General features: G+C 42.1%; 1 protein-coding gene across 5 annotated transcripts in view; it reads right to left on the bottom strand.

Moving 5' to 3' along the window:
* Positions 1–25,152, bottom strand: part of LOC135221675 (alpha-ketoglutarate-dependent sulfate ester dioxygenase-like) — a 77,343-nt gene that overhangs the window by 29,261 nt on the left and 22,930 nt on the right. For all 5 annotated transcript variants that reach the window (XM_064259397.1, XM_064259401.1, XM_064259398.1 and 2 more), the window contains exon 3: positions 7,883–7,935. In XM_064259397.1, coding sequence (XP_064115467.1) covers positions 7,883–7,935 — 53 coding nt within the window. The remainder of the gene's footprint in view (positions 1–7,882; positions 7,936–25,152) is intronic.

Below are 25,152 nucleotides of genomic sequence, written 5' to 3'. Positions count from 1 at the left end.
GAGCACAAAATCCTGTATACAGAGAAACTGAACCTCACAAATGGGTGCTGGGAGCTCATCATCAGGAGCTGAGAAGAAGAAAGATGAGAGTACAACAGCACTCTCTTCCAAAATCAAGGACATGAGCAGGCAATCCAACTATCCTTGTCCACACTGGGCAACAAACCTAAGCGATAACTCTCGTTCCTGGTTCTAGTAAAGACAAATCAGACATTGGAAAAAAACTTCATTATGGACAGATCCATTGAAGTACTAGAGGGAGAACGCTAAAAACACATGCTTTCTGTGCTCTTGATAAAAAGTCAAACTCTTCAAAAAATCCTCGATCACAAAGGTCAGGGCTGCAGAATCTAGTGATGAATCCAAACTCAAAGAAGCAGGAGTTGCTTGTGAGGGAGTAAACTCAGGTATTCATACTAAATGCTTGACTAAATGTCTATAAAACTCTGTAAACATGGGTGCTGTGGAGCTACTAGGCACTCAGGGGCAACTTGCTGCTTGGCAACCACTGAGAGTTTGGGAGCAAGAGGGTCCCTGGGACCCAGTGAGCGCTTTGGCACCAGCAGGCACTCGGGAGCCAAACTTCTGAACATTCTGGAGAAAACTGCTCCAGGTTGTTCCCCCACAAAAAAAAGAAATGCAAGAAGGCACAGATTCCATGACCTTCCTACATGGCCTCTGAGGGGTGCAGAGCATGTCCAAAGCAGACCTTTTCAATGGTCTTGATTTATCACTATTGTGCCCTTGTTCAGGGTTGGGGCCTCTGAACTAGAGGAAAGACAGTGCACATCCGGGAAGAAGCCTTTCCACTGGCTGTCTATCATAACCTGGGATTGGCTACAGGTGTGACTGAGGGGCAGACTACCCAGAGACCCCTTGGACTCCCTTGGACCGCCAGCATGTCTCCTCTGAAGGGGAGCATAACAGGGTATGGAGGAGTTATGGAGTTCCATTTGACAACGTCTGTGTGTGAGAAAGAGAGAGAGAGAGAGAAAGAGGGGGGTGTAATTGCTGTATGGATAGTTAATGACTGAATTGGTTGTTGGTGGGTTCTGGGCTGTCTGCTGGTGCTGTTGATTGTTAGTTCTGTGTTTTGAGTGAGTTTTTCAGTCAGTCTTTGGTGAGAACTTGTGATAGGTAGTAGCGTGGGAAGCAGTTCTTTGAAGGCATTGGAATTTGATTGAGTTTTGTGTTTTATTTGGTGTTGTTAAGTTAGTGTGTTTGCTTAGAGTTGGGCCTGTGCTGTTGTGATTTTTTGTGTTGTTTGTGTAGTGGTCTTTTGTTGTTATATGTGAGGTTGTGTTCCTCGGTTGGTTGTTGTGTTGTTAGGTTGTGGTTATGTTCCTTGGTTGGTTGCAGTGTTGTTGAGTTGTGGTTGTGTTCCTTGATTGTTGTTGTGTTGTTGAGTTGTTTGGCTGTAGTCCTTGGTGTTGTTGTGTTGGGTTGTGGTGTCGTGGTTCTTGGTTGTTGTTGTTGGTGTTGTTGTTGTTGGTGTCCCAGTGACCTTAATCAGCGGACAGCACAGGATAGCCCCGGAGTAACTGGATTGATTGGTAAGTACATGTGTTTTGAGTTTTTTTGTTTTATGTTTTGTGTAGTTGTAGGTCAATTGTCCTGCTTGTATTCTGTAGTGTTAAGAGGAAAGTGTGAAAGAGGGTGGGTTTGGCAGCTGGAGTGATTAGGTTAATGTGGGGAGGGTTTTGCCCGCTTTTGTTCTAGCTTGTGATCCCCCCACATTATTTTTTGGCACCCGAACAGGGACTGTTGGTGCGGCAGCTGCAGGGCAATTGGGGTAATGAGTTGTGTGATTGGTGGAGAAAGTGAGGATGGAAGGGTTGAAGGAGATAGAGAGGCTGAAGGAGGAGTTACGGGTGGCGAGGGAAGCTAAGGGAAGGTTGGAAGTGGAGAATGAGAGGTTGAGGGTAGAGTGTGAGGAGCAGAAGAGGAAGTTAAAGGAAATGAGAGGAATGCTAAGGAGTGCGAAAGTGGAAATGAAAGAAGAGGTGAAAGGAGCGGAAGAAAGAATGGTTGAGAAAATGGATGAAAAATTGGGGGTAATAATGAATGCAGTGCAAGAGATGATGCAGGAAATGATGAAGGGATTCGTGGGAGAGGGAGCTGTAGGAGGTAGGCCTACTGGGACTTGTGATGGGCTAGGAGTGGTAAAGAAAGTGAGAGAGCGAGTGGATGAGAGTACAAGTGACGAAGGTGATTTGGTTGTGATAAGCAAGGGAAAGAAGGGGAAGACACAGGATAAGGATAAACCTGAGGACACGAATAAGAAGGGGGCTGAGGAAAAGAAGACTAAGGGAAAGAAGGTTAGTAGGATGACGGACAGGATGAGATTAGGACAGAATACATTGGGGAAAGGGCTGAGAGTGATTTGGATAGCGGTAATTGGAAACAGGTAGGTAGAAAGAAGAAGGGTACAAAGAGCGTAGTCAGGGGTATGGACGTGAGTATGGAAGTGGATTTGCTGTATTCGGAAGAAGGAAAGAGGGGTCAGAATGGAAGTAGTGAGAGTGAGCAAGAGGTACAAAAGGCTGTGTATATGAGAGAGGTACCCCGATGTGCACAATATGAGGAATATGGTAGTAGGGACATAGGGGACTTTTTTAAAGAATATGAGAGGTATTGTGAGGCAAAGTATGGGGATAACAAGAGTGTCTGGGCAAGAGAGTTAGGTAGCTTTTTGACGGGATTCTTGATGAGTATGTATGGGGTAATGATGAGTGTAGGAAATGTGCCGTATGAGAGTGTAAAAGCTAGGATTGTAGAACAGGCAAAGAGGATAAAGAGTAGCATTAGATATAGGAGAAAGCAAGATCTTGAAGAGGCAAGAATGAATGTTGGTGAGTCGTTGCTGATGTATGTCTGTAGGTTAGAAACATTAGCCAGGAAAAAGTTTGGGGACGAAGGGATAAATGAGTGTAAGGAGTTAGTGCGGAAGTTGTTGGCGACTGTACCAGAGAGTGTATATGAGTTTATAAATCTGAAATGTAAGGAGAAAATGCGATGGACGAATGAAAGGTTAACATGGAACGACATTTTAGAAATAGTAGAGGATTAAGAGTTAGATAGGTGTATGAAAGAGAGTAGAAGTGTTAGTGTTAGGACTGAAGTAGCTGAGGTTGTACCAGAGTTTAGAAGCTATAGGGAGGCAGTTTTGGAAGGGCCGAGGTGAATGGCAGAGCGAGTGGTAGATAGGAGCATTAGTGCAAGTAACGTGAGTGTAGTTAGCCCAAAAAGAGATATGAGTGCGAGTGTTGGAAGAGTAGGGTCAGTTAGTTGTGAGCGAGAGCAGCAGCAGTGTTATAGATGTGGTAAGCCAGGACACAGGAAGAATGAATGTCGATGGGCGTTAGGAGCGTGCTTCGGGTGTGGGCAAAGAGGGCATTTGGTGAGTGAGTGTAAGAAAGAAAGATATTTTAAATGTTATAGGTGTGGACAGGCAGGGCATATCGCTAGTAGATGTCGGGGTACCCGTATGAACATAGTTTGCGGCAACTGTGGGACGAATGGCCATTATGCTAGGATGTGTAAAGAACAGCGTGCAAAGTGTGTTGAATGTGGAATGGAAGGTCACATGGCGAGTGTGTGTAGGCGAAAGGGGATGAGTCAGGCTGGGAATTCGGGAAACTAGTGAAAAGGGGATTCAGTTGGGTGGGTCCTCTAGTATGCAACAGTATGTTCGGGAGAATGTGATGAGTGAGTGGTTGCGGGTGAATAAATGTGAGCCGAGTGTCAGTGAGCAAATGGGTCTGGAAGATCGGCAGTTGGTGTTGGTTGAGTGTGGAAGAAAAAGGAAGGAGGTAAGGAAAGGGAATGAAAGGGAGAAACGTGAACTGCATGATAGAGGGGTTAGTGTAAGGGTAAAAATGGTGGATAAGGCATGTAATACAGATGACTTTGAGGGGAGGAATGATACATATAGCGTGTGTGGGTTTGAATTGACAGGGTTTAGTGAAGTTTCACCGGGAAGGGAATCATGTAGTAAGGATGTAGTTGGGAGTATGAATGAGTCTCTTCGGGAGTTTGGCAGGAGTGTAAATAAGGTAAGTGATTTGGTGGCAGAGTTACGAGAGATGTTCGGACAAGAGTTAGAGGGGGTAGATGAGATAGTGAATGGGACTTGGGGGGATGGTAGTGAGGGAGATAGTAATGGTAGTCTGACTGGAAGTGATCTGGGAGAAGTTGATGGCGGTGTAACCGAGTGTGTGTATGAGGGCCCTCAAACAAGATCCAGGGGACCTGCATCTGAGCATCCGTGGGTGTTGCGGAAGGCTATTTTGTTGTTATATGTGAGGTTGTGTTCCTCGGTTGGTTGTTGTGTTGTTAGGTTGTGGTTATGTTCCTTGGTTGGTTGCAGTGTTGTTGAGTTGTGGTTGTGTTCCTTGATTGTTGTTGTGTTGTTGTTGTCCTTGGTTGTCTTGTTGTTGAGTTGTTGGGTTGTAGTCCTTGGTGTTGTTGTGTTGGGTTGTGGTGTCGTGGTTCTTGGTTGTTGTTGTTGTTGGTGTCCCAGTGACCTTAATCAGCGGACAGCACAGGATAGCCCCGGAGTAACTGGATTGATTGGTAAGTACATGTGTTTTGAGTTTTTTTGTTTTATGTTTTGTGTAGTTGTAGGTCAATTGTCCTGCTTGTATTCTGTAGTGTTAAGAGGAAATTGTGAAAGAGGGTGGGTTTGGCAGCTTGAGTGATTAGGTTAATGTGGGGAGGGTTTTGCCCGCTTTTTTTCTAGCTTGTGATCCCGCCACAAGGGACTACAGGTTTACGATATTGGACGGGCCAGATAGCCGCCACCTCCACTAAACATGAGACACCTTTTCAGTTGCTGTCTGTCAAGACCTGGATTAGAGGCTCAACTGAAGGGCAACTACCTGGGGGCAAACCCCCTCGAAATCCCTTGGACTGCCAGAATATCTCCTCCTAGGTGAAGGGGAGTATGACAGGGACTTTAAGTCTAGGATGTGCAAAGGGCCAAATAGCCACCTCCTCCATTACACTTCCTTGATGATGCCTTTCCAGTGGCTGTCTGTCGATACCTGGGAATATGCAACAGGTTAAACAAAGGGAGCAATTACCTGGGGTAATTCCCACCAGTTTCCCTTGGACATCCAATATGACTTCTCCCAGGTGTGAGGGAGTATGTCAGTGACTTAGGTCTAGGAGATCTGGCAGGCCGGATAATCACCTCCACTATGCAACACTCACTTAGAAGGTTAATTTCTACTAACCCAGAACAGAAGACTGGCAATGGTATGGGAAGGAAGGGAGGGAGACAGGTGCAGAAGCATGTGCATAACATTTATAGGGCTAGTAGTAGGAGAAAAAATAAGGTATGTGCTGACTGTTCACTTTGTTTGGTTTATGTACAGCCCTCCACAAGAATGAATCCATCAGTCAAGCTCTTGTACATTTCCAAAATAAGGTGGTGCTTCTTATATTTATAATTTTCTTTTAGTGTTTTCTCATTAGCATGTATTTCCTTCAGAAAAAGAGAGTCTTTAGTTGCTTTCTTCTTGTATGATCTTCACTTTAGACAGTATTTGAAGCTGACAATGGGCACCCATGGGTGCTCATGAATCCTTTTGAGTGCTAATTGAGTCTTGGACGGTCCTGGGCACTCATGGATGCTCTGGTGTTTATGAGCACTCATGGATGCTCTGGTGCTTATGGAAGCTTTGACGTTCATGCCACTGGTGCCTTAGGGTGCTTATGGGAGCTTGTTTGCTTAAGAGTACTTTGGCACTTATGGGAGCTTCGGTGCTATGGGTGCTTTGGCCCTTACGCTTGTGCCATTGGCGCCTTTGTTCAAGGTACTTATGGGAGCTTTGGCGTTTATTGGCGCTTATCCACTAGCTGACATCATGTTGATGTGAGTGCTTCCGGTTGCTGGAAGAGAGGAGCATTCACAATCTCTTTAGATGCATGCCTTCCTTATAAAGGAGACATGAGAAACATCTCAGAAAAGTCTTCAAAATGTACTGCTGAAGCAAGTACTATCCCAATACAATTACTGGGACTGACTCTCAGCCAACGATAACATAATATTCCACAAGCACCGTTCTCTCCTACTACTTTCTGTCCTTACACTTTAATTCTCTGCGAAGGAAATTGTGAGAGTTGAATTAATATTCACTAACTGTTAGCAAAATATGCAAAACTTTAATTCTCTGCAAAGGAAATTGTGAGAGTTGAATTAATATTCACTAACTGTTAGCAAAATATGCAAAACTTTGGCCAAAAGTAATGAAGAAGCTTTCCAGAATTGCCTTTAAACCAAATATTGATTGAAGAATTTACAAGTAGCCTACGCCTTATAAACATCATCGACATAAACATTTTGGCAAAAAGTAATGACATAAGATACAAGTATTCTGTTTTTACGATACAAGTATTGTTTTTACAGCAAAACTATATTGGTGGCTCACACTAAGCCTATGAATAACGAACATTCATGAATTGCTTTATAACAAAATCTAGTAAATTGCCTACTCCCTGTAAACATCATTGATGTAAAAAATTTTTGCCTAAGTGAATGGCATGAGATACCAGAATTACTTTTTAGGACAAAACTATATCAGCAGCTCACAAGAAGGCTATGAATGACAAACATTCACGAATTAAATTTAAGGCAATTGTTTGACGACACCTAGTGAATCACTTACGCCCAATAAACAAGATTGATGTAAAAGCTTGGCTAACGTAAGATACAAGATTTACTCTCCAGGGCAAAACTATATCAGCCTAGGAAAAAAAATTGGCAAAAGGTGTCTAGCTTTTACCCTAAAAGACTGAAAAAACACTCGGATATTACTGTAAGGCCATAAACAGTTTTCAAGTACGTATTATACAGTGGACCCCCATATTCACGTTTTCGGCATTTGCAGACTCATGTATTCACAGATTTCTCTATGGACCATATCGACCCATTATCTGCAGGAAATTCATGAATTTTCAGTATTTTCCTATGAGAAATATCCACAAATCACTGTATTTTCATATTAATTTCATGATTAAATGCACTTTTTGTAATAAAACTATTTAAAAAAAACAGGTAGGGGATTTTTCTTGAGTTTGAAAAACAAAATAGGTAGTTTTAAGCCATTTTTAAAGGGGTTCTAAGCATTCGCAGATTTAGCTATTCACAGGGGATCTGGTACGCATCTCCCGCGAATAAGGACGGTCCACTGTACTCGGAAAACACCCTTCAAGAGTTTAATAGTTAGGTAAAACTATATAACAAGGGTTTACAAGTAATGAGGCCCGGTAAACAATAAATTCAGTTCAGCCAAAATGTGGCGTATCCTATGAGAATTGCTTTTAGTGCCAAACTATTATCGTCGGCTCACAAGGGTAAACTAAAGATTAGTTGATGAATCAACTCAATAATAAAAAAAACACAAAAGAACTTGTCCTGGGCTTCCATTGAAGGTTACTAAATATGCATTTCAGTGGGATGCACACACTGAAATCCAGTTAAATAATCGAAAAATAATGACAAGATAATGCCATAACAGGTGTTCACTCGATGATGGCAGGAACAAACTGAGCTTTCTGCTTACAGTCATTCTTATTCTCCCGCAAGTGGGTGGGATGGTCACTTACACAATGGTTTGAAGCGTTACCCACGAAATTTTAAATTCAAGCTGCAGTAAAAGAGGAACTTATAGCAATGTAATTACTTGGTAAGTTACTTGTATAAAATTAAAAGTTAGAGATCACAAAGAACATTATACTGCACAACAAAAACTTTTGCTTGTTGTTAGGAAAGATCTTGGATAATGCATTTACTCACTAAATGTTTACAAAAACTTGCAAAATAGCGATATTGTTTCTTAATATTTTGTTATATCAGCTCAAAAGTAAAAATTCTTACCTTGAAAATTAATATTCTATGTTTTGTCACATCTTCCTTGATTGCAGAAATAACTGTGAAGATAAATACCTATATGTAAGAAACCTTAGTTTAAAAAAAATAAACAGGATGCACAGTACTAGTTAATCTTGGCAGTATTTTGAAATACAGTGGTGTCCCAAGGACACCTTATGAGAAAATAAATCTTTACTATTATGAATGAGTGAATCCCAGCCCCTACATGCTATGTTGGATTCAAAGAAAATAACATTACAAGAAGCAACATTACAAAATCATATAAAGCAAACCACTGATGTACTGTTTAAAGAATAATCTTTTATACCTTATGCATTATCCTGCACAACTTAGTTTTTCATGAGCTTCATTTGCAAGCCCAATCACTATAACTAATAAATTAATGCAATTATCAAATCAATGAAAGTTATTACTTATGACTAGGTGTGTAGTTACATATATGGCTTTAAATACTTCATCATGGAATTTCCTTTAAAAAATGTCAAGGGTTACATTAACCTCTCCTGTTATGAAAAAAATGGGTAGAACCTAGAGCACTATTACTACACTACTCAGTCATCACTGAAAGATGGAATTCGCTAAACTTCAATGCAGACTGAATAAGACTAATCTCACACATCCCAAAGAAAATTATCATACTGTGGACATGCTTAACCTTGCTTTGCTTTTTTATGTTGACTCATGGTAACAAATTTGCAGCCAGTTGAATTACCGGAATACTTACAAATGTAACCATGAAGTAGAGTTTCGAGTTGCTCACAGCTTTTAGATTCTTCAGGAGTCTAGCCTTTTGATAATAATTGGCAAAACCTTGTGAGTGCCCAAGTCCCTAAAATGCAATACTATTCATTTGAGATTTCAAAAAATCATGCAGCTCTGAGTCCTTAAGCTAACCTGTATATTATACTTATCATTCAATTTCAAGAGATTTACTAGTAAAATACATCACTGCATATAACGCAGCCAAGCAAAAAAGTATCAAAATAGTATGTAGCTAGTAAGTAAAGAATTCTGATAAGCTGATGGTTACTTTGAATAACAAATCTACAGGAAGTAACTCTACATAATCTTTGGCAGAATATTTTCAAATCATCCATCTTTGGATCTACCCCTCCCTTATTAGCTAAATAATGAGAATCAGTCTGTTTAACCAACCATAAGAAACAAAGTTGAGTTAATTGATCCTTTTAAAAAATAGTCTTTAGTGGATTTCCTGTCTATGATACCCATTACATATTACTAGGCCTGACGCTAAACAAACTGCACCAAAAGACACCAAGACATGAAGAAAATTAAAATCAATGACCATAGGCCTGATATGATAAACAATATACACTACTGCACAAGAGTCACCAAAAAAAATATACTGGAAAAGTCACAATTATCAGTAACTGAAAATGGGAGAGGAAAGAAAACTTGGGAGTTTTTGATCAACTGATTCTTGACTTAAAGACTTTCTAAATATGGGAATGCCTGGTTATTTATTGTTTTATAAAGGCACAAAATGAGAGACTAAAAATGCTAAGAACAATGAATAATGGGGAAAGGTCTTGAGTATGAAAGAAGGAACCAGGTTGCCCTCCTGTAAAATGGAGGACTACTGGCTTATAACCTACTTTCTCCAGCAGTGACCAAGCATGTAACAATTAAAGTTAGACAAAATAAAAACTGAATAACAGATAGAAAAATTGATATAATGCTTAATACTCAAACTATAAGCATAATACAGTATTACTATATACTACCAAATTTGAAGTATACATAGTATGAAGATGTGAAGTTGGTCACCACTGAAAACATTTGCTATACACATGATGCATTGAGAATAATAATGCCAATCAATTGAAAATTAATTCAAAAAATACAAACAATGTATAAGATGCTTACATCACTACCAACAGCTTGAAGGGGGTCACTAAGAATCTTAGCTCATGAACATCAATCACCAATTCAAAGTTTTTAAATATTTTGCCCATGTTGGAATACACGGATAGCAGATGGTCTCAGTCAGTAATATCAGATCTATATTTTAAATTGTATATCCACACAATCAGCTTCAAGTTAGGGATTTTGGATCTAATTGTTTTCTTAAAAAAATATATATATAAAATACCCTTGTCACCTTAATAATACTATATGATTTATAGAAAGAACTACAACATATTCATATGTATCAAATACAATAGGAACTTGAGTTTTTCTGAACTAGAGAGACATGAGGACAAAATAAAAACAGAATGCTAGCTGAGTACAGCAATACAAAACCAACCTCTGTAAACATAATGTCTGTTTTGTAAAAATGTAGAATAACCACCATGCAGGTTACAAGACGTCTAATAATGTCAGTTTAAGTAAACACTATTCTGTAGCATGAGCAAAATCTTGGAAAACTGAACTCCTTTGAAGTAGTTCAGGCAGTCACCAGTTTGTAATGGGGGTTCCATTCTTGAGACACGTTGTAAGCCAAAAATCATAGTAGAGCGGAACAACGAAAATGATATTGTTAAGATACAATAAAGTTTTGTACATACTTACCGGGCAGATATATACCTAGCTATAGACTCGGTCGTCCCGACAGAATTTCAAAACTCGCGGCACACGTGACAGGTAGGTCAGGTGATCCACCATTCCCGCCGCTGGGTGGCGGGATCCGGAACCATTCCTGTTTTCTAAGCCAGATTTTCTCTTCCACCTGTCTCCTGAGGGGAGGATGGGTGGGCCATTTATCATATATATCTGCCAGGTAAGTATGTACAAAACTTTATTGTATCTTAACAAAGGGATTTTGACGAAGGAAAAATCTATTTCTGGGGAGAGACCTGTGTTGCCCAGTGAAAAGGTCCTTCTTGTCACTTTTCTGATATAAATAGTTTCCAAATATACCAGAGAAAGTTTAAGTAATGGTATGCAGAGGTTACTACCCTCGCGCGAGCACCCCTAAGGGCGTCGTATATAAAGAAAGGGCGTGTGAAAGCCACTATTCACAGGTCGTCTTCCATTTAGATGATTCCTTCATCAATACAGTAGGGCCTCGTTAATCACAGGGGATAGGGCCCAGAACCCCCCGTGATAAGTAAATACCCGTGTTATCCTGGTACCCCCCCTGAAAATTGCTTTAAACTGCCTAATTTAATAATTAACCCACCCAAGACCACTATTTCAATGTTTATAACTGCCTACTTTAGTTCAAGCACCAAATATTTCTTCAACTATCACCTTAAACTAAATTCAAGACAGTTTCAAAATTATTCTTGCCTATCTTCAATTTCCCCTGCATCAGATCAGCAAACAAAATTATAATTACCTAACAATTCCTTCTATTTTCACGATTTGGCTGCTGCACCAAACTAAAAGTACATAGTATATCTATTTCGTGAATGAACATGTTTATGATAAAAAAAATATGATTTACTGTAATGATTACAGCACCCAACTATAATATTAATGTATAAACAGCAAAATACAGCAATAAAAATCTAGTTTTGTCTTTTGTTTATGTTTAGAATCAGCTGATGGACGTTTATTACCGAAAGAATTATTTAGGAAAACAATTAAAGTTGCTAAAAGAAACGAATTTATTAATGGAATTATTATTATTATTAACTTTGTACATAATAGTTTATGATATTATGATACAGTAATTCATACTTCATTGAGAGAGAGAGAGAGAGAGAGAGAGAGAGAGAGAGAGAGAGAGAGAGAGAGAGAGAGAGAGAGCACAGCTTGTGACGAGAGTAACTTGAATAGCTTGAGATAGCAGCTTAGGACGAGAATAGCTTGAACAGTACTCGTCCCAAGCTGCTCTCTCAAGCTATTCTCGTCCTAAGCTGCTATCTCAAGCTATTCAAGTTACTCTCGTCACAAGCTGCTCTCTCTCTCTCTCTCTCTCTCTCTCTCTCTCTCTCTCCTCAATGAAGTATGAATTACTGTATCATAATATCATAAACTATTATGTACAAAGTTAAGGTATTCTCTTGTATACTGTTATAATATTCTCTTGTATACTGTTATAATATGTGATAATCATTGAGTCAACTATAAAAGTTGTATTGAAGCAGTTTCGTAAATCACAGAAAGAATAAAAATATGGCAACACATATTTTTATTCTTTCGGGGACCATCTTGTTCTTTTATTACGATAATAATAGATCAGTATTATAGTTTTTTTCTGTAAGTGATGAGAGAGAGAGAGAGAGAGAGAGATTTTGCTATTTACATTCATAGTATTTGAAAATTTGTGAATGAGTTTTATTCTAAAAATGCATTTAGTCATGAAAAGAAGAAGTAAACAGTAATTAGCGAATCTTGCTCTGTGATAAAATTCGTGATTTCGTTAAGTTTCCGGAATATACGTAGCATTTGGGCTTCACAAAAAAAGTAAGTAAAGTGATTTATGACAGAGTTTAGAGGATATATACTTACGTAAAAATACATCGGTACTTTGTAGAACAGTGACGTCACGGTGGTCATATGTATTTTTTTCGTGAATGAACATACATTTATGATAAAAAAGAAAAAATAGTTACTGTACTGCTTAGAGTATCACACTGTAATATTAATGTAATCACAGAATAAAGTGATCATTGTTCATTGTACGTATACTGTAAACATGTAAAGTGTATTTTTGACTTTTGAAAAATGGATTCCCCAAGGAATTATTCCTTGAAGAGGCTTTTTATTATGAAGATATGCCAATAATATATAAGATTTGCATTTTATTATGAATATATGACAATAATATATAAGGTAAAAATGGTTTTATTACGTTTACGCTTCGTCGCCGATTGCAAACAACATACGATAATCTATGACAATTATCGTTTGTATGACTGCAGTGTTCAGAGAAGTTGATTATGTTATACCAAAACAATAATGAAGTTCGAATTGAAAATTTATGTTTTCCTAAATGTTATTACTACTGTAATTAAACTACTACTATTAACATTTCTAAAAGGTTAAGATTAAGATTTAAGAATGACAAAGGTGCTGTGAAGTGTAACTCAATGTTTACATTTCTGCTGGCCGCTCAACTACATGTTGATGTCAATGACGTGGAATTATTCCATGATAGGCTATATATTATGAGATATGCCAATAATAATATAAGGTGAGAATGGTTTTATTACCTTTATTGTCAGTTAATATCATAATGTGAATCTGTTCATGCATTTGTTGGTTATCGGAACCGGACGAGGCTTAGCCTACCACCGACAAGCCCGCAATACTGTGATTCATACCAGCGATATATAGACTGAGAAGTGGTCCAAGAAAAAACCTGTGATTAACTGAATCCGTGATTGCTGATCCGTGACTAAGCGAGGCCCCACTGTATACACGTGGGGTGTGCCGTAACAGCGGTCTCCACCGCGCCCGACTGGACCACCCCGCCACCGCCCGACACCAGCGCCATCTGACATCCTTCTGTATTTGGATTTCAATAATAGCTTGGAAAGGCATGGGATGAGAATAAACAGGGTAGGGTTTCACCGGGCGACACAGGTCTCTCCCCAGAAATAGATTTTTCCTTCGTCAAAATCCCTTTTCTGGGTCGACCTGTGTTTGCCAGTGAAAATTTACAAGAGAATGCCTTCCAAGTCCATGAATATCAATTCTAATACAAGGTACAATGAAAACATCTTTAATACTTATATAAAGGTTTACTAAATTAATACTGGTATATATAAGCTTAAGCACTAACTTAAGACTAGGCTTATACTAAAAATTAAATGTAAATATTCATAAGTATTATTAGGAGTAAAGTTTTATATACACTTAATAAATACAATATGTACCCATAAGAATGAACACATTTCAAGGCTGATCGATATTCTTTATAGGAGATCAGGATATCTGGGTGGCTGTATCCGTTCCCCCGAGGTGAGAGGCATCGTGGTGAGAGTGGCAGGTAGAAGGGAAAAAGAATTAAGAATGGGACGAAATGAAATTAAGAGAAATCTGGAGAGATTAGACTTCCAGCTGCTATAGTAGAAAATTTTAGAGCTTGTATATTTTTTAGATAGTGGCGTTTAAAAACCATAGGAGATTTCCAACCCGTATACTTCTTAAGATCCTCAAAATTCATGTTTTGGAAATAGTTAATAGAGGTGGCTACTGCCCGAATATCATGAGCATGTGGAAAAGATTCCGGGTTAGCCTGTTTTATGAAGTAGAGTATTTGCTGTCTAATACCTTGAATGGAGATAGTACCTCCCAGCTCTCTGATAAATAAAGGACCAGAGGATCGTGAGGACGACCTAGCTAAAAAGGCCTTAAGAGTCACTACCGGACATAGAGAAGTATCTTGAGGTAGGGGGATAATCTTCCAAGGGGACCATCTGTTTTGAGGGTCTTCATTTTTAGCTAGGAAACTCCTATCTGGAGAAAGCAGTATTTCTCCTGATGGGAGGAAATCTAGGTTCTCAGGATTACGGGAGAGAGCTGCTAATTCTGATATTCTGGCACCTGAAGCCATGGCTGTAAGAAACAAGGTTTTACTGAGTAAGGAAATGTAAGAGCAGGATTCATTATTGGTGTTGAAGCCAGTTTCAAAACATCATTTAAAAACCATGAAACCGTTTGTGGACGGACTGAAGGTCTAAGCCGTGCACAAGCTTTAGGGATAGACGAAAAATAAGAATCTGCTAAATTGATCTTGAAACCAACCTGAAAAATCTTTTTCAGGGCCGATTTAATTGTGGTAATAGTACTAGCGGCTAGGCCTTTTTCAAACAAAGTTCTAAAGAATGAAATGGCCAAATTTGGGGTCATCTGACGAATGTCTGAATTCTTTATAAAGTCCGCTAATTTCTTAACAGCCGAATCATATTGCCTAAGCGTTGAATCCCTTTTGTCAGATTCTATGAACAAGACATTATCTGGATCAATATTTGCATCTTTATGGGCTGCAAATTTCATGAAGTCCACAAAGTTAGGGTTTGAACTACTATTCTTGAGGAAGCTGACACAGTCTGTGTTTGGACTACTTGTGTCAACTTTGGATGTGGGATCCGTCTGGGATGGAGTTTCAGCTCTACTAGGAGCGGAAACCAATTGCTTTTGGGCCAGTTGGGTGTTACTAAGGCTACTGTTCCCTTGAAGGAACGTAGTTTGTGTAATACCTTCCATCAGAAGATTCACTGGAGGGAACAGATAAATCTTCTGCCAGAGGTTCCAGTCTAGTGCTAATGCGTCCATGGCATAGGCCTGAGGGTCCAGGTTGGGGGCTATGTAGCGAGGTAGTTTGTGATTGGCCCTTGTCGCAAACAGGTCTACCTGGAGATCTGGAACTAGTCTGGATATCCACCGAAACGAATTCATGTCTAGGGACCATTCCGATTCTAAAGGTTTGGTCCTGGATAAAGCGTTCGCTATAACATTTCTTACTCCTGCCAGATGTGTTGCTGACAGGAACCAGTTTCTTTTTGCTGCCAAGGTAAAGATTGCTACTAGAACATGATTCACTTTGGGTGATTTGGATCCCCCTCTGTTTATGCAGTGGACTACCACTGAGTTGTCTGAGACTATCTTCACATGACTTGTCTTGTGATGAGACAATTGTTTCAAGGTTAGAAACACTGCCATCGCCTCCAACACATTTATATGAAATTGTTTCATACTGAGTGACCAGGTCCCCTGAAACATTTGGTGTTGGGAGTAACCCCCCCAACCACTGAGTGACGCGTCTGTATGAATCGTCACTTGAGGAGGGGGAAATTGCATAGGAACTGATTTGGCCAGTTTCTTGGACTCTGTCCATGGAAGTAGTCTCTTTACTAATACAGAGGGAATTGTTGATACTTTGTCTCTTAAATGTATCTTTGCTCTCTTCCTCCAAACTCGATTGATGTCTTTGAGTTTGGCTTTCAGTATGACGTCTGTTACTGAGGCAAATTGGAGTAAGCTGAGAATTCTTTTTAAAGATCGCCTTGTTATCATTTTGTTCCTGATGAACTGTTTTGTCACCGATCTATCTCTTTGACCTTCTTGGATGGAAGGGATAGCTTGTGACCCTCTAGGTCCCAATGAATACCCAGCCATTTGAACTGACTTGCTGGTTGTAGCCGGGATTTCTTTAGATTCAACTGAAAGCCTAGACTTTGCAGAAACCGAATTACTTTGGTTGTTGCTTCGTGGCATTCTTGCACTGTATTCGCCCGAATGAGCCAATCGTCTAGGTAGGCTACTAGCATTATTCCTTGGTTCCTGAGCTGTTGCAATACTGTCTCTCCTAGTTTCGTAAATATCCTGGGTGCAATGTTGAGGCTGAAGGGCATCACTTTGAATGCGTAGGATTTCCTGCCTAGACGGAAGCCTAGGTAGGGAGAGAAATTTCTTGCTATCGGAACATGATAATAAGCGTCTGTAAGATCTATAGAGGTGGTGACGGCCCCACAGGGAAGTAAGGTCCGTACCTGAGAGACAGTCAGCATATGGAACTTGTCGCAAAGAATGTAAGAATTCAGTTTGGACAAGTCCAGAATCACTCTCATTTTGGAAGAATTCTTCTTTGGAACAGTAAACAGACGTCCCTGAAATTTCAGGCTTTTTACTCTCTTTATAGCATTTTTCTGAAGGAGATCTTTGGTGTATTCTTTCAGATCTGGTGTGGTTGTCTGAAAGAAGTTCACTGGCGGAGGTGGGGACCCCTTTATCCACCTCCAACCCAGACCCTTGGATACAATACTGTGTGCCCAAGGGCTGAAGGTCCATTGATCTCGGAACTGGTATAGTCTCCCTCCTACCCGGTCCTTCTCATTGATTGTGAGTTGGCTTATATCCTCTACCACCTCTTGCGCCTCTGGCTCTAGGTCCGCCACGCTGGCGGAACTGGCCCCTAGCTCTGTTACCATCGGGTTGCCTAGCGTATCCTCGAAAGGTTCCGGTGGCTTCGTAAGCCGGATTGAACGCTGGAGAGGACATCCACGTTGCCGTGGTTGATGATTGTCCGCTTTGTGGTGCGGGAACAATCATAAACTGTTGTGGCAGAGGTGTTTTTGACGTTGATGGATTCGACGCCTGGGCCAGAGGGATAGGATGTTGCCGTTGCTGGCCACGGAAGCTTTATAAGAAGCATAGTAATTTTGCTTCTTTTTAGGATTTTGGTGCTTCGATGTAGGGTCAAACTTTCGTTTGGAAGAAAGTCCCCACCGAACTCGAAGATTCTGGTTTGCCCTAGCGGCGTCTTGAAGCACCTTGTCTATTTCCTCCTGAGGAAAAAGGTTCTTTCCCCAGAAAGAAGCTTTAATTAGTCTGTTAGGCTCATGCCTAATAGACGCCTCCGCCAAAACATATTTCCTGCAGCTCTTCCTGGCTGCAATGAACTCATGGAGGTCCAGCTGGTAAGTCTGTAGCAGACTCTTCGCTAGAACTTTGAAGATTTGCTCTTCCTTGTAAATTGAAGCCACCAACTCCAGTGATGTCACTGCGTTGATGGATCTAGCCAACCTCGATCTTGCTTCAAACTCCGTTTTGAGCAAGTTTTCCGGCAGTTTTAGGGAGTTTTTCCGAAAACAAGGAAGACGCACAGTCTGGATCTAGCTTTCCAACTGTGAAGGTTGACGGAGCATCATGCCAGAATTCCCTAGTGGCTGGCATGAGGAGGGAGGTAGCATCCGTCTCCTTGAGGGTTGGCATTGGCAGATTGTCATTTTCTGCTTGGAGCGTTAGCTCCGTAATCTTGTCCTTAAACGGAGAGGGGATGTCTTGGGGAGTCGTAAAAATAGTATATACGACCCCTTCTGCGGCGTCAACTTAGTATTCGCACAACCCCAGTCGGTCAGTGTGCGAGCCCAGACAGCTTGGGCTTGTTCCTTCGGGAAAATAACAGTTTCCTTAGGAACAATGTCCATCCTGACCAAGGCATTCTCCGTTAACCGAACAAAGCCATTGAAAGGAAACTGGAGACCTTCTGGGTAGAACTCGAAGTCCGATAACGGCCGAGTACCCAGTCCTTCAAGGGTTAAAGTGCCGTCCAAGTATGGAGCATGGAGGGCAAACCGCCAAGGATTGTTCTTATCGAACGGCGGAAGTTTCGAAGCATCCGGAACTGCCGATGAAGATGCTTGAGTTCCGGAGTGGAGTAGTCCTGCGATCATATCTTTGATCGGTTTCAACTGCTCCGCCACTTTATCAGACACCGACTGCATGTCTGTAGTGGAGGCCGGAGTAAGAGAGTACATTCTCTCATCCAGCCTTTCATCCACTACCTCTCTGAATCTGGACAAAAGTTTGTCCGCCAGAAGGTCAGATTGTACATCAAGCCCTGTCGTCTTAGACTTAGCGGACTTACCCCTCTGTCCTTTAGAAGGAGGAGGGACCTTGGCAGACAGCGACGATTCAGACGAAGTCGATGGCCTAGAGGCCGGAGACAACGCTGATGCCGCCGACGGGGTTGATTTCAAAGCCTTAGATGAAGGCTTTGATGCCTTTAAGGGCTTAATCTTGGGTCGGACTGACCTAGATCCTTCCCAAGGTGAAGGAACGGATTTGTCAAATCCTAAGAAAGAAGAAGAAGGAGTAGAGGAGATAAAGGATCCTGCCGGAACCTCTACACCACTTACCTGCTCATCCATCGGTTCAAGATGGATGTCAAGAGCAGCTACTTCTCCCGTCAGATGCTGGTCCTCCGGGGGTGGGGGTGGAGCCATTGCAGTTCGAATGGCTTCTATAATGGGGCAGCTATTCCTTTCTCCACAGCCGCCGACGGAGAACCAGGAGAACCAGGGAACATAAGGGCAACCTTGGGGAGCATTACGGCCGAAACCGGAGACCCACTGCCGAAGAGTTGCTTTGGCTGCCTTCAAGCTCTCCTCGTCCGCCTGTAAGAGGGGATAGGATTATAAAACTCCTACTGACTAGAACTTAAAATAGGTTTATGTCCATATCAACATATCTAGAAACCGTGTGTATGAACATCTGTTTTCTGAATCTTACCTCATCATTTTAACAAAATCGAAATAACCTCGAAACATAACGAGCATGACTCCGGGAACCAGACCATGTACGGGGTCTGAGCTTCCTCTAGTGCGAAGGAGATCGCACAATGGGCATGCGACCGGCAGACGTCATGGCCCACCGGATCGCTGAAGGCTGCCGGACAACCTTGGAAGGCGCAGCGGGCTTTCTGTAATATAATATTTTCAATAAGTACACCATCTCCTTGTTTGGAAATACTAAACTAAACTTAAATAATAGAGCATGCAAGTATTCTTAGCCTGACATGCATGTGGGGAGCTTGCCGGAGCTAGTCACCCCCAATTAGGAGAAAGTGTACTGTATGTCATATATTTACTTGTAAGAATGATAAAAGGAATTCACTAATTTACTCCGTTGCATCCCGGAGGTCCGGTAAGCACTGGAGTAATTGAAGTACCAACAAAACAAGTATTAACAAGGTAGTTCAATATTTTCTTCCAAAAAGTCTATTCTCAGTACTGTGAATCTCCGGTGGAGATAGACCACCGGAGTAAGTAATACCGGAGCCGAGGATGGGTACCATATCAAAAATCGGAAAGCCTATCGAGGGGAGGTGTCTCCCAGTCGTCATAGGCAACACCGGAGATGATGAATAACACATCTTATAAGATATTTAAAAATAGTAATAGCGTCTCTAACCCAAACTCCCTAAGCCGACGGAGTTTCCATCGGCGGAGCTCCGGCGAAGGGGCTCCGTATGGTAATTCTTACCGAATTACTCACCCTTCCACCCTGTCCTTATCTTCCCCGAGTCATAGCGGGGAAAGAAGGGGAGGGGCTAAATGGTAGGATGGGAGGGGGGGAAGATGTGAGGGAGGAACAAGGGTAGAAACGCAAATGGCGGCCTGTTAGGGGCTGGCCATTTACGTGATCAGAATTGGCCCATTCCGTGATAACGTATCGTGGACCAAAGGGAAATACTCATACCAACTAATCAAAATTGGTATAACGTCGGGGAAATTAATGCAAAACGGTTTCCCTGGACAACCTGGTCATAGACTGGTAATAAATACCCTGTTACCGGTCTGGGCCATGAACAGAGGAACATAGGCTAACCTACATCCGAGAATGGTACCACGAACTGGCTCTAGTACGAAACATTAACGAAAATACCCTGAATAAACAATTTAATCGTGAGAGCATAACTAGTGTGTATGATGAATGACCATATAAAATGTAGCCCAGCTTATAAAAGTACTTGATAAGGCAATGAAAAGAGGGGGAGTATTCCAGCCTCTCTTCGAACCTGGAAAAGGGAATTCTTCCAAATTCCATGTAGCCTACGTACCTTAGACAGGTTATGAAAGTACTTAACTATGCATATAAAAGGCGACAAATATTCCAGCCTCTTTTCTGGTAATTAGAGATTATTTCAAACTCCAAGTAGGCTACCAAAAGCCACCTGAAAAGAGGGGGAGGGATCCAGCCTCTTTTCAGCACTAGAAATATCTAATAATTTCTGATTCGTATATGAACGAAACACGCTCTCATAAAAACGTCAAACTACCACTAGACATACATAAAAAAGGATAGTCATAAATTAAATCTGAATAAGAGAGGAAGGGAGAACTATTAGGCTAGGCCGGAAAGGAATATATTCCTTCTCAACGCCATACTATGGCAAAATTACATGGTTATGTGAAACCCCGTACTGCCTAAAAAGGGGCTCTCTTCTTCGCTTAACCAAGACTATCTAAAAATACAAATCCGGGACTCGTAGCGTCTAAGCATTGTTTACATCGCCAAATATGAAATTTTCATTATTAAAATGAAGTTTTATTGTATACTTACCGAACAATTATAGAGCCGTGATTTCCACGAGCGGCAGGATACTAAATTCAAATTTAGCGCGTCGGCGTCGCCAACACTGGTGGTGATGACGTCATCTCCCTCCACTCGCGGGAGAACCAGGTACAACTGCCCAGGTGAATCCAATTCTTTCTGCCCGTCCGTCCACTAAGGGGAGGAGGGTGGGTATAATCATAATTGTTCGGTAAGTATAACAATAAAACTTCATTTTAATAATGAAAATTTCATTTTTATTGTAGTGTCTTACCGAACAATTATAGAGCTGATTACACATTTATGGGAAGGTGGGATTCAGTGGACCACTAGTATTTTTAATGGTTACATTTATTGCAATACCAGTAAACACTCAAGGTGTCTGTTGTACCTTACCTTGTAAGAGAGCTACAGCAGACTGTTACTGCCTCTGGTCGGTGCTCTTCTTACTATTGTAGAGGAATTGGAATTTGACCAAAGTTAGCCTCTACAGGAGTGGAATCCTTCCGTAGTTCAAGCGAGTCAAGGCTGACTGACGGAGGATAGTAACAACAAAGATTGCCCTTGCCCTGGGCTAAGACCAGAAATTCAATCATACAAACATTTGTCACCAACACCAGATTTAAAAACATATATACCCAACCATTGTAAAATCTGACCTAACAGACTGGTGAGTATCCCAGGTACTCAGTACCCCCAGCTTCCCTTGAACTCGACAACCTATTCAAGGTGAAAAGTTAGCATAGAGGTGACAACCCCTGTGCCGTTTCTCCCAACACCATGCCAGAAACCGCCACCGGACCTAACGTTTTACAATTCTCGAAAACCGTTTCTATCTCTTTGAGATAATGACTCGCAAAAACCGAATTCGATCTCCAGAACGTGCTCTGAAGAATCGAAGCTAAAGATAAATTCTTTCTGAATGCTAAAGAAGTTGCCACTGCTCTAACCTCGTGAGCTTTAACTCTCAGAAACGGAAAGATTGTCGTTCTCGGGACTGCGAGTGAGCTTCCCTGATAAGCTCTCTAATAAAGAACGATATAGCATTCTTAGAAAGAGGACGAGAGGGATTTTGAACCGAGGTCCAGAGCTTAGAAGATTGTCCTCTGATACCCTTAGTGGCAAACAGATACTGCTTAATAGCCCTGACTGGACATAAGAGCCTTTCTTCCTCCTCATGTCCAACCAAATCAGATAAGTTCCTTACCACAAAACTCCTCGGCCAAGGATTAGAAGGATTCTCATTTTTGGCTAGAAAGGTCAAAGATACCGAAAATACAGCATTGCCTTGAGAGAAACCGACTCTTTTGTCTATAGCGTGCAATTCGCTGACACGCTTAGCAGAAGCTAGTGCAATAAGAAAGAGTGCCTTCTTAGTCAAGTTCCTGAGTGAAGCCGACTTCAAAGGCTCCAAACGCAAAACGTGGCCCCATGAGGAACTTAAGCACCATCATCTAAGTTCCAAGCCACTGTATCTTGCGGAGCTTAGTGGTTTCGAAAGACCTAATGAGGTCCGACAGATCTGAATTGGAGGAAATATCCAAACCTCGATGTCGAAAAACCGAAGAGAGCATGGCTCTATATCCTCTGATCGTCGAAGGAGCCAGTTTCTTAGAGTTCCTAATAAATAGAAGAAAATCTGCTATTTCTGTTAAAGAGGTCGCAGAAGTAGAGACTTTAGCACTTCTACACCACTCTCTGAAGATTCTCCACTTCCCTTGATAGAGTTTGTTAGAAGACTCTCTCCTACAACGAGCGATAGCTTCTGCAGCTCTTCTTGAAAATCCTTTCGCTCTGACAAGATTCCCGGACAGTCTGAACCCTGTCAGAGCTAGAGCGGACAAGTTTTGGTGGAACCTCTTGAAGTGAGCGGTTGTTTTGAGAAGCCACTTCTCTGGAGGAAGAAGTCTGGGGAAGTCTACTAACAACTGGAGAAGGTCCGGGAACCACTCTTTCCTGGGCCAAAAAGGGAGCGATTAACGTTAGAGTTACATTGCTGTGCGACATGAACTTGTTCAGCACCTCTCTTATTAGACCGAACGGAGGGAATGCATAAGCTTCCAGACCCGACCAATCCAACAGCATTGCGTTTCCACCGACCAAGCTAGAGGATCTGGGACTGGAGAACAAAAGAGAGGAAGACGGTTGTTCCTCGATGTCGCTGAACAGGTCTATTGACGGTCGTGTCCCAAAGGCGCCAAAGTTTCTGACAAATCTTGTCGTCCAAAGTCCACTCCAGAGGTAACACTTGCTGTTGACGACTTAAACTCGTCCGCCAGGACGTTCATCTTTCCCGGAACAAATCTCGGGACTAGCTGAACCTTCGCTTCGTTGACCACCAGGAGGAGATCCTTGGCTACTTCGTACAGAGAGAAAGACTGAGTCCCCCCCTGTTTCCGCACGTACGAGAGAGCCGTGGAGTTGTCGGAATGCACTGCCACTACTCGGCCTTCTACTAAGCTCCGAAACTGTCTGAGCCCTAAGAAAATTGCTAACAGTTCCTTTACATTTATGTGGAACTTCTTCTCCTTCTCCGACCAAGCTCCTGAAGTCCGTTGATTTCCCAGTAGGGCTCCCCAACCTGTGTCCGATGCGTCGGAAAAGAACTGTAGGTTCGGGAGGATGGGTCGTAAATCTAACCCTTCTTCCAACCTTGCTCGAGAGAGCCACCACCTTAGGTCCTCTTTTATTTGATCTGTGACAGGAAAGGTAATCGAGTCTGGTTGGTGTCTTCCTGCACCAAGAGGCTCTCAGGAAAAACTGCAGAGGTCTCATGTGCAGTCTTCCCAATGTCACAAATTTCTCCACCCTGACGTCAATTTGCCCAGGAGCCTCATCCACTGATTGGCAGAACTTACCTTTTTGTCCAAGAACTCCTGAACTGCCTCCAGACAGCCTTGAACCCTCTTTCGGGGACAGAAAAGCCCGAAAAACTTGAGCATTCAGAATCATCCCCAAATAAAGGATGCTCTGAGATGGAACCAACTGGGACTTCTGTTTGTTGACCAGAATTCCTAACTTTCTGGCAAGATCCAGAGTTGTTCCAAGGTCCTTCATGCACCGACTCTCTGATTCCGACCGGAGAAGCCAATCGTCCAGATAGAGGGAGATTCTTACTCCTAATATGTGTAGCCAGCTTCTATCGGGGATAGAACCCTGGTGAAAACTTGAGGAGCGGTCGCTAGTCCGAAGCAAAGCGCCCGAAACTGAAACACCTTGCCTTCGAACATGAACCTCAGGTACTTCCGAGATTCGCGATGTATCGGAATGTGAAAATAAGCGTCTTGCATGTCCAGAGAGACCATCCAATCCAATCCCCTGTCCTGATGGAACTCCAAACCGAACCGAGTGGTCTCCATATGAAATTTTGTTTTCTGGACATGCAAGTTCAGGGCGCTCACATCCAAAACCGGCCTCCAGCCCCTGATGACTTGGGAACTACAAAAAGGCGATTGTAAAAGCCTGGAGGAAAATCCCCTTCTATCTGTTCTATCGCTTTTCTTTGAGAACAAGCGCTTCCACTTCTGCGGCTAGCGCCAGAAATTTGTCTGAGCCCGGAGAGTATGCCTGGAATGGAATTGGCACAGGTGAGAGCGAGGGAGGTGAAACGAGAGGAATACGATAGCCGAACTTGAGTACTGCACTACCCAGGCTTCTGCTCCTCTGTTTTCTTTTCCCATTCCTCCCAAAACAGAGCCAGCCTGGCTCCCACTGGTGCATGAAGAACCGAGCTTTCATTTGGAAGGTTTGTTAACCTTGGCCGAGGCCTTAGACTGAGGTCGCAAATTCGATTTCGGCCGAAAGAAGCTCTTGGGTTTTCTCCCTCGAAAAGGCGCTTGGGCCAGAGGAGAAACCGAAGGAACAGTCTCCACAGGAGCTTTAGGTCTCTTAGTAGACTGTGCCAGTAAATCCGAAGTAGATTTCTTATCTAGCGCAGACGAAATTGACAACACTACATCGTCTGGAAAGAGGTTATCTTTCACAAAGGAGCAAAACAGAGAGCAGACTTCTGTTGGGACGTAACCCCTTTTAGAAGCAAAGGAGCACCAAAGTTGCCTTTTCTTAAGGGTACCAAAGGCGATGAGCGAAGCTAACTCATCACATCCATCCTAATGGATTTGTCCGCACAGGACAGAACACCAATCCAATCCTCCGCTAACTCCCTGGGAAAGAGAAGGACAGTCTTCGATCTTGGCCGCATAAAGCGCCAATAGTCCAATCAAGGAAGCTAAAGACTTCCAAAAGTTTAAATTGATTCTTTACAACGTGGTCCAAACTCAGGCGCTGTAAAGAAAACTTTCGCTGCGGCGAAAGCAGATCTTCTAGAGGAGTCGATTAAACTGGAGAAGTCTCCCTGGGAGGAGGCAGAAATCTCCCAGAGAAGGAGCTTCCCCAGTTACATAAAACCTATACCTCTTACGAAGCAACTTAGAGGGAGGGTAAGCAAAAAGAGCCTTCCTAAGTCTCTTTTCATAGACATCCATTTCTCCGCCGTCTCT

This window comes from Macrobrachium nipponense, chromosome 3 (assembly GCF_015104395.2).
Source record: "Macrobrachium nipponense isolate FS-2020 chromosome 3, ASM1510439v2, whole genome shotgun sequence".
NCBI classification, from domain to species: domain Eukaryota; kingdom Metazoa; phylum Arthropoda; class Malacostraca; order Decapoda; family Palaemonidae; genus Macrobrachium; species Macrobrachium nipponense.
The sequence above is the reverse complement of the archived record's forward strand: the minus strand, read 5'-3'. Positions and strand labels throughout refer to the sequence as shown.